This window comes from Camelina sativa, chromosome 16 (genome assembly GCF_000633955.1).
Source record: "Camelina sativa cultivar DH55 chromosome 16, Cs, whole genome shotgun sequence".
Lineage (NCBI taxonomy): Eukaryota > Viridiplantae > Streptophyta > Magnoliopsida > Brassicales > Brassicaceae > Camelina > Camelina sativa.
This window is the reverse complement of record NC_025700.1, coordinates 6,742,343-6,753,037: the sequence shown is the minus strand read 5'-3', so window position 1 is coordinate 6,753,037 and position 10,695 is coordinate 6,742,343. Positions and strand designations below refer to the sequence as shown.

Here is a 10,695-nt window from a genome sequence, read left to right as displayed (position 1 = left end):
GAAGCATTATATTATTTCTTACACGGAATGTACATATAGAACGGGATGTGGAAACTTTGATGGAAGTTGAAATAAATGCAGAATCTGCAACATGAGTGAAGTTTTGTCAGAGTTATGATTAACTAGAATCTTGATCTTCTGCTTAGTTTTGAACGAAAATTCCTGTTTGATCAAGGAATAAATGAGCTTATTAAATTCCGATTAGAAAAAAAGAAAAAAAAAAGAATGCATGGAAAAAAGATGAATAGTCATAAGCTAATGACCGAACTCTAGGGCGGTGCCTTTAGTTATACCCGTGAATCTTAAAAAGGTTCGGTAAAAGATCCCTATGATCTAATCTCATAAAAATAAAACGACCAAAAAGTGGCAAAAGGGTAAATTTCAATCCGTACTATTTCAAAAGTGTAAATTCATATCCAGACAATAGAACCGTGTATTTTTTAATCTAAACTCTCACTTAATCCAAATTTACTACCTAGACTTCTAATCGTTACTCATATTCCTATATTGACTCAAACAGCCTTAATCAACCGTTAAATGTTTTGATCAATTTGACACGTAAGCGATGATAACAACTCTTTCGATTCACGCCTTGTTTTTTCTACACTTATCCCTCGCAGTTATCTTCAATCCTCATTCACCATTTTCGCCAAGCACACACTGAGATATAGAGAAAGAGAGACAAGAGCAGACTGAAATCGAACTTACTGAAGAACCCTAATTTAAGATCTTTCCCCCAATTCAAAACACGTCATTTTAACCTTTCATTCCAAACGAAGTCGTTTTAAGGTTTCAAACCCAACGACCTTGACACATCATCGCTTACATGTCAAATTGATCAAAACATTTAACGGTTGACTAACGCTTTTTGAGTCAATGTAAGATAACGATTCGAAGTATATGTAGTAAATTTGAATTAGGTGAGATTTTAGGTTGAAAAAACACACGGTTCTGTTGTTTGGGTAAGAATTTACACTTTTGAAATAGTACAGGTTGAAATTTACCCTTTTCCCACGAAAAGGCGCAATACGCTGAGCAAATAATACACCTTATGTTTCTTTTTTTTTCCAGCAAAAATGATTTATATAAATGAATAGCGTAAACTTTTCTTAAACGATTTTTATTAATAGACTGATCCAATAGGCTTAAGTCTAAAATTACAATCTGACAACAATTACAAAACGGAAATTTCGGCAAACAGAAACAGAGAAACAAAGTTGGTTCTGGACGGTTAAATGGAGGCAGAGGATCAGACGTACTTGGACCCGACGAAAACAAGCTCCACAACTTTGTGACTTCGACGCCAGATCCGGTTCTTTGACTGGAGTTTTTGAATCCTGTCGCACAACCATCACCAACAACGATTCAAACTTACCAAACGGCTTTCAGAATAGGTCAATCCTCCAACTCTCCGCCACCCAATGAACATCGACTCCCCGACCTAGGAAATCGACATACTCAGACCCAAGCCCTTGGACTCCAAATCTATGCAACCAGAAATCTTTCGCGAGGCAAAACTAACTTCAGATACGATCTAGTTGAAACAAAAAATGGAGGCTAGAGAGAGGAGATGGCTCTATACAACCTCTCAACAACCAGATCCCATGCAAGCCGTCTAAGATCCTAAAAGGATCTACTGTTAACCACCAAAACACTCACCGAAAAATCCACCTATCCGCATGCGCCTTTCGTCGCTGCCACAACCACTAATCATGATGGTTGAGCCGTGAAAGACTTCTCTTCATCTCCTATGGCTTCTTCAAACAAAGAGGAACCAAATCCAAAGTCTTTCGACCGCCGGGATAGGACCACAACCAAAATGTATGCCGGAAAGACCACACCACTCCGGTGAAAGAAAAGAAAGCTTCCTCCCTCCTATTGTATCTTGAATCCTAGTCCTTCAGTGAAACGCAGCCCAACCTTACCTGACAAACGACAACAAACCAACCGCAAAGCACCGCCTCATATGGAGTGAGAGAAGACAAATCTGATGCAAGAACATGAAACCACCACCAGATATCTGTAAGGATAAATTCCCAGCCCCTCACTTCTCCACCAAGCCAATGAATCCACCAGAGAAACAAATTGACACACGCTGTCGCGAAACCCAGATCCGCCAGATCTATCCCCATATTTGATCCCATCCTCAAGCCTCTTCATCGAGTATTCACCAGCGACCACCACCACACGAGGCTCCACTTCACACGCTGAGAAGCTCACCGGACACCACCATCTAGAGATACCCAACCAAAGTCGACAGACGGCTTTACAGAGGCGAAACTGACGATGGAAGAAACAAATGAACCAGAAAAGAAGAAGAAAGAGAGCCCTTTTCGGCACCTGAAGAGCAAACCGGAGAGGCAACCGGCTCAGATCTAAGTTTGGTTTTTAGAGAGAAGGGAGATAAAAAATTTTAGAGAGAGGCAACCTGCTTAGATCTTAGATGAGTTAACATAATCGTTATACACAACTGGCTTGAGAGCCATGGTTGAGGTGAAAAACACCATGAGTTAAAAATATTTGAATTACAACCAAACTTTGCTAATAGATGAGCAACATTATTACAATTCTTGGATGAATAAACATATTGAATCTTTTGAAATATAGATGACCAATACTTAATTTCCTTGATGATACCTTCAATGCTTGTTTTAAAAAGCTCTTTGTTAAGCATTTTTGTAAGTGTGCCATTGTCTCCATAAAAAAAAACAGTGGTTAGTCCTCAGATCCAGGTTTGTTGAATTGCCAATAGTAAGGCACTGGCTTCTGCTTCCAATGGGGATGATGTTTAGCCTAGAACTAAAGTTCCCCAGCCTTGAGAAACTCCATCTTGATCACGAAGTATCCAATAACATTTTTCTTGGTTAGTATAAGGATCGAAAGCATCATCATAATTACACTTAGTAAAGGGATGTGAAGGTCTTATCCATTTTTTTGTTGCTTGTTGAGTTACTTGATCTCTTACTTCATTACCTTGTTCCAAATAATGTGACCATTCTCGAACATCTGATTGTTCCTGTAGAACAATAGTTTTCGGATTTTCATGCATACCATCAAAGAAGAATTTGTTTCTGGTTTTCCAAAGTGCCATAAAAGCCAAAAAGGAAAATATATTATGTTAGATTGAAAATTTTTAGCATGATTATAATCAAATAAAGCTTCCATGAAGGATTCAGACTCCATATATGAGGATAGATGAAAGGAGCATGACTATTTGATAGTTTCCATATTGATTCAACATATGGGCACATAAAGAAGATGTGTTCAATGGTTTTGTTACTCTGAAAACATCTAGGAAATATCAGATCTAGATTCATTCCATGGGTGGCTAAACGTGTAATTGTACGTAGTGATTTTGAAAGAATACACCAAAAAAAGTGTTTCAATTTTGGTTGGATATTGAGTTTTCAAATCTTCTGCTTCTGCTTCAATGCAGTTGATCCATGAGGATAGGTGGAAGACCATTTGGTTGGTTTGGATTGTGCATAGATAACCAATATCATGAACAAACCGTATAGTTACCTGAGTTTGTATAATACCATATAATTTTATGTTGGGGTTCAGTGCGAGGCAGATAAGTATGAATGATCTGTTCCTGATCTTCGTCGATGATGTTTCCTATGATTTTGTCATTGTCCCAATAGCGATAAGTACCCTATGAAGAGATAAGGTCTCTGAGATGAAAACTATTGTCTGGAAGCTAGTTGTAAACTGGTTGTGGAGGGTGAGTTAATGTAATGTTGTCATTGTTTGCTCAAACTGTTTTACCATTACTAATAGTATAGTGGTACACCTTATTTTCTATTTTATAAGATCTTTTAGTAAAAAACAGAAAATCTTAAAGAACTATAAATATATTTTACATGACATAATATTATTTAATATTATGATCATAATATACTAAATAAACATAAATAATGTATTGAAATTTGAAAAAAACCTTATAAAATGGAACAAACATAAAAAGCTGAAAGGTCTTATAATTTGGAATATAGGAAGTATATGAAGTATATGATAAGCAAAAATGGTCATATTAGCAGAAGGAACTCATTGGATAAGATATTTACCATTATTTATGTTGGGTAAAATTTTAACCCTTAAAATTATATTTGAGAAAGTCAAATATAAGTTCATGAATCTCTATAACTAATTGAAAAGATAAAGAATATACCAACAGTTTCCAAGGTTAAAAAAGAGTTCTAATTATTACTAATTCCCAAAATCGTTTTTCGATCATTAATCATTGACCTTATCAAAAACAAATATCCGGGATGATCAGAAACCGTTAATCAAAATTTAATCCCATGAGATTAAGGATAGAGAAAAATTCTCTATGACAAAAGGTTAACTCGACACAACAACACATGAAATTGAGAGCAAAAGCAAGAGATTAAACAGAAACCTTAAAATCACAACGTATAATTTCTTAAAGTGATTAGGATTTAAAGATTGATTAGTTTTGATATTTGTTTTCTGGTTTTGCATAAATTCTTATGAAGAGATTAAAATTGCTTGGAACATTTAATCATATAATTATTTGTATCTTTTTGGCTTGATTATCTGTTTGATCTTTCATTTTTTCCCTGTATTTTCCTTAGCTTTGGAAAAAAATAAATTAAAATTAAACTTGTTTGTTTTACCTAAATTGGTTTTTGACACTTATGGCGAGTTCTTTTCATCATTGTGACTGATTCACTATGTCTATCTTTGTTTGTAGTATAATTTTTTTGGGGGAAAAAAGTCATACACGGCATTGTTCTTGTTTGAATTTGCCTCGATTCATCACGAGTTACTAAGTACCCTAAGAATTCTCCTGAAGCTGTTCCAACAAAATGTTTGGTCCGGTTTAGTTTCATTTGGTATTAGATAGATTATAGTAAAACACTTTCAAATGTGACATGGTATGTACATGCTTTTATTAGACGATTTTACAAACATGTGAAACTTTTTTTTTATCTAAACTAAAACATTCGTCAGTCTTATTTGACTTTTATACATACATTATCGTTTATTAGTTTAGATAAATAATACTAAGATCAAGCATTTGAAAAGTTGGTTGTTTGATGGTTAACGACGAAACATCTATAAATGCAGTCAACTAGGCTGCTTGAAAACACATAATTTTCACAAAATAAGTACAATTTTTTGTAATTAGAAGTCTTCTTCNTTTTTTTTTTTTTTTTTTTTTTTTTTTTTTTTTTTTTTTTTGTTAAAGGGTTTGAAGTCTTCTACTGATCAGCGAGGTTTACTTTGACTTCCGTGATATATCGGACTCGTGATTAAGATTTATAAAATGAGGAGACGACATTATTATTAGTCAAGCGAAACGACTTGGTCCGAGTTTGTTCATTAACTATTTGAGAAATCGCCGTTATTGTCCCAATAAATACACACATTCATATAGTGTATTATACAATGATAAAAATGCAAAATAAATAGTGACAAAGATTGATACCAAACCCACTAATAATATTCTCCACGTTCTTAAGGAGTACTCTAAAAATATCTGCCTGGTCAACGTTTATGACACTTGTCCAGTATAATTGTAAGTAAAAATTCTTCAGTTTTATGACAAGTAAAAAAAAAATACTCATGTTTTTACTTTTTTTTTCTCAAATAATTTTAGCATTTAATATACTATGGATTTGCAATTACATTGCTTTAAAATATAAGATAATTCAACCTAAAATTAGGATAATTATTCAATGATTATATTATTTTTATAGATGAATGGGAAGATTATTCTTATTATTATTGAACAATAATTCTAGTCGTTACATGTATTCAATGATTATATTATTTTTATAGATGAATGAGAAGATTATTCTTATTATTATTGAACAATAATTCTAGTCGTTACATGCGTATAGGGGCGCAACTAAATAAATTATTGAGTGCAAAAAAAAACATGGACAATATTTCCATTGAATGGGAAAATTATTCTAATTTATTTTGTTATATCATATTAGAACTATATATGTAATATATTAACAAAAGATTTATATATTCTTTGGTAATTTTCAACTATTTTTTCTAAATTTTGTTCTCATTTTGGATTCTTTGATCATAGATATACGAGTTTCCCAATAAATATAGTATGTACACTATTAGCTCGTTGGTGTTTCGTCGCCATATAAACACCATAGTTGTCCATATATACCATCGCATTGTTCTTAAAGCTATCTACTAAACTTTCATCTTGCGTATACAAAACACATAACAAAATAATAAACTAAATAAATGGCTATTTTGTGGGGGTTTCTGGTTATGACATCGACGAATTGATTTGCTATAATTATAAATTACATGCAATTGTTTGTACATTTACATGCACGTGGGGATCTAGCTTATACTAAGTCTACTGATCACTTGTTTGTTTTTGTTCATTTAATTCTTTCGTAGTCCATACTGAGTCAATTTGATTTTTCTCTTTCGTATAAAATATTCAGTACATGATTATACATAACAATCAATAAATGACTACACCCCTAATCGAGGGTTCCCATCTGTATTTTCATAACCATAACAATTTCAAAAAAATTCTAATAAAGGTCGAACATGCTGCATGTGGTCACGTTTTATAGATTAGACATGATAATGGAAAATCATTCGTATACACAGAAAAAGCAAGACATTATATTCGGCTCATCAGGGAATACTGTAGGAATGTCACTGATGTAGTTTATTGTTGATAGAAAATATTTAAATCTGGCAGATGGTAAATATATAATTTTATATAGCTTATAAAGTAAATATCTTCCTAGCACATGCAGTACCACCATCATTCACATAAATACTTTTTATTAATACTGAAAACACTATAAAATTACAATAAACCGCAATATACTTTTGATATATATGAATGTACATTGACAAAAAATAAAAATATAGTTATAGTTAGTATTATCAATTCTGTAGGGCACGGACAGACATAGTCACATAGACTAAATCGAACATACGTAATTTAGCATCACATTAACGTGCCGGGAGTGAATTTAGTATTTACGTTTGTTTAATCTGTTCTGGTAGCAGGTGCGTCCTTCATTCACTTTCGATATTTATAAGAATTTAATTATATGAATTTAAATTGTATCTAATCGTTGAGATACAAGTCAACGCGACTAAACATATTAAAAAAATGTTAAAGAATATACATCCTACAAAAATTCAAGTCTCTACATAAAACTCTTTTCAATTGCCAAAATTATTTGAAGTTTCAATAGAAAAATAATTACCAAAACTATATGGTGAGTTTTTTTTTTTTTTTTTTTGAACTAAACCGATTTCATTTCAATTAAAGATCGTTCATACCGGTTACAAGGCTTTCCTTAGCCAGAGCATCTGCTCGACAATTGAAATTCCTAGGAATGAAAAAGAAAAAAACAGAAGAAAATGCAGTTGATAACTTCAGGATATCGTGGAGAATCCCATAGAGTTCTTTGACTTGGAGCTCTTTGTTGATTGCTTTGACTAGGGTTAACGAGTCTGAAGCGAAAACGACCGAGGTGAGATCCGATTCAATTGCAACTCTAACTGCCATTAGAGTTGCCAGCGCTTCGGCTACCAGTGGTGAAGCGACATACGAAATTGGGGATGATCCTTCGCAGATTGTCTCCTCTTGAGGGTTTCAAATTTCCCAACCCAGTCCCGTTGATCCATCTTCTCTCCAAGCCGCGTCGGAGCAAGCGATGTGATTTAGACCTCTCGGAAACGGTCGGGTTGGTGTTCCAATCTTGGTGAGTGGTTTGTCCTTCCCACTTTGTGCTTCTTGCCATTCTTTAGCCCGCATGATCGCTATAGCTAATACCTCCTTTCCTGTCAATTTTTCTTTATTGAATACTAGACGATTCCTTACTGTCCAGATGGCCCAAAGGATCCAAGGGGAAAGAGGACTGGTGGTAATAACGGTAGGAGGAAGACAAGTCGCTTTCACAGTTTGGGTAATCCCCTCCTGTATAGACTGAAAGCTCGTTGGATTGATTGGGGGTATAGAGNTTGTGACCATATCTGCTCCGCAAAAGGGCAAAGAAAGAAGAGGTGAATTTCAGATTCTGCACTTCCACATTGTGGGCAGCTGGCTGTCGGACAAACTTGGAGGTGTATTAGATTCTCTCCCACCGGTAGTGCATTTTGGGCTAGCTTCCACAGATACAATTCAATTTTTGGCGAGATATCCTTCTTCCAGATGGCCGCACGCCAGTCAAAGTCCTCCACAACGTACGAGTTTAGGTTCCGATACTCTGCTTCTCGATCTGACATTATTTCATGATAGCCAGATTTTGCTGTGTAGGTTCCAGAAGTTTGTGGTAGCCATGCCCATTCATCAGCAACTCCTAGTCTACTTGGCCTCAAATTCCGAATCTTTGCTTCATACTCCGGTAGGATGAGCCTAATAAGCTCCAGATTCCATTCCCCGGATCCTGGTAACATGAGGTCAGACACCTTCAAATTCTTTGTATGTTCTGAGGGAGGGCCCATGGGTTTGCGGGGAGAGCTTAGCGAGATCCAGGGATCATACCAGACTGATGTGGATTCGCCATTTCCTATCAGCTTGCCTAATCTTTTCTTTAGTAGATCCCGTCCTATACAAATACTTCTCCACCCGTGGGAGGCTGATCCTAAAACTTCACTTTCGAGAAAGGAGGAGGAAGAGCAGTATTTTCCCTTCAGGACTTTTGCGAGTAAACACCCTGACTTGGTAAGAATTCTCCAACTTAGTTTAGCTAGTAAAGCATCATTGAATACCTTGATATCTCTAAATCCCAAACCTCCCTTTTTAAAGGATTTTGTCATCTTTTTCCAGGATATCCAAGTCATTTTCTTTTGCCCCGTATTGGAGTCCCACCAGAATATAGTAAGAGCGGCCTGAATCCTTTTGCACAACGAGTTTGGGATTTTGAAACATGTCATCGTGTAGGTTGGCATGGCAGCTAGCACAGATTTTAACAGAGTAAGTTTCCCTACCATGGAGAGGAATCTAGACGACCAATTGATGGCTCTTTGCTTTATTCGGTCCACAATTTGGGTAAAGAGGTCTCTTTTTTTACTACCAAAGAGTTCCGGCAGTCCCAAATATTTGCCTTGACCACGCTCTTTATGGATAGCTAAGTCTCGCTTTACTCTTTCTCTTGTCTCCCTCTTCATTTTTGCCGAAAAAGTAATAGCAGATTTGTCAAAGTTGATATGTTGTCCTGATGCTTCTTCATATTTGCGCAGGATACTCTTCAGCTTCGTGCAACTTTTCTGATCCGACTTACAAAAAAACATTGTGTCATCTGCAAATAGTAAATGGTTTACCTGAGGTCTTCTTTTTGCCACTTTGATACCAGGTAAACTTCCTTGTTCTTGTGCTCGGTTGCAGAGACCAGACAAAACCTCATTACACATAATGAAGGTATACAGGGATAGTGGATCCCCTTGTTTGATGCCCCTCTGTGGTGTGACCCTACCCAAAGCTTGGCCATTTATCAGGTATGAATATGACACTGTTGTAATACACTACATCATCCATTGGATCCATTTTTGGTGAAAACCCATCTTTTCCATTACTGCTTTAATGAAATTTCATTCCAAACGGTCGTAGGCTTTACTCATATCGGTTTTAACCGCCATAAACACTCGTTCTTTTGCCTTTGATGTCTTAAAATAGTGCAAGGTTTCGTGAGTAATAAGCACATTATCTGATATAGCTCTTTGGGGAACAAATGCAGATTGGTTCTCAGAGATACACAAATCCAGGATTGGTTGGAGTCTTTTGGTCAGTATCTTGGATATAATCTTATAGTACACTGAGCACAGGGAAATAGGTCTATAATCAGACACTTTTTGGGGGATAGTAATCTTTGGGATTAGCCTAACATGGATGTGGTTTATTTTTAGGGGTAGACTCCCGGAGATAAAGAAAGCTTGGATTCATGCAACTAGTACCTCTCCCACTGTGCTCCAGTTGGATTGGAAAAAGCTTGCTGAGAACCCATCCGGCCCAGGAGCTTTGTCAGGGTGTATAGAGAAGCAAGCTGCCTTGATTTCCTCTGTAGATGGCAATTTGATCAGTGTTTCATTTATGTCCTGTGTGATGCAGCAAGTTAGAGCCTCCTGGACCACATTCCTTCCATTGCCATTTTGGGAGGTAAATATCTGCTGAAAGTAATCAATAATTGCTTTAACTATCTCCTTTTCCTCATAAACTGGGTTCCCTGCAGCTGACTCCATCACAGCAATGTTATTTAGGGCCCTCCTGCTCTTTGTGGCCGCGTGAAAATAGCCAGTGTTTTTATCTCCCAGGGTCAGCCATAGTTGTCTGCTCCTTTGCTTCCAGAACACCTCTTCATTCTGGTAAGCCTTTAGTAGTTCTCTATTAATTCTCTCCAGTTCCACTTGATAGTCTTCATCTTTAGTCATTTGTTCTTCCAATGCATTGCGTAGAGAGGTAATTTCTTTTTGGCTGTTTTCCTAGTGGTTTTTGCTCCAGGTGATGATAGTCTGTCTGCAAGCATCTAGCCTCATCTCTACAGATACATTCGGGGTGGAGCTCTAAGCCTCAAGGACTAACTTCCTCACTTCTTCATTCTCTTTTAAGTTTCTATCATACCAGAATAATCCTCTTCTTTTTTTCCTAACAGGGTCAAAAAATGTTACCAAAGGTCGGTGGTCTGAACCTTCAAACCTTAAATACTCACATCTACCCGAGGGGAA

At 36.1% G+C, this 10,695-nt stretch overlaps 1 protein-coding gene across 1 annotated transcript; it reads right to left on the bottom strand.

Moving 5' to 3' along the window:
* Nucleotides 9,565–10,401, bottom strand: LOC109129453. Its single transcript, XM_019237706.1, has 2 exons — nucleotides 9,928–10,401; nucleotides 9,565–9,777 (listed from the first exon to the last, which is right to left on the bottom strand). Exons 1-2 carry the CDS (start codon nucleotides 10,399–10,401, stop codon nucleotides 9,565–9,567), a joined length of 687 nt encoding a protein of 228 aa, XP_019093251.1.

What these genes read in the sequence shown, in the direction of transcription:
- LOC109129453 (XM_019237706.1), bottom strand. Translation starts at nt 10,401, where the DNA reads ATGACTAAAGATGAAGACTATCAAGTGGAACTGGAGAGAATTAATAGA. An exon ending in ACTGGAGCACAGTGGGAGAG is followed by an intron (nt 9,778 to 9,927) that starts GTACTAGTTGCA and finishes GTGTACTATAAG; the next exon opens with ATTATATCCAAGATACTGAC.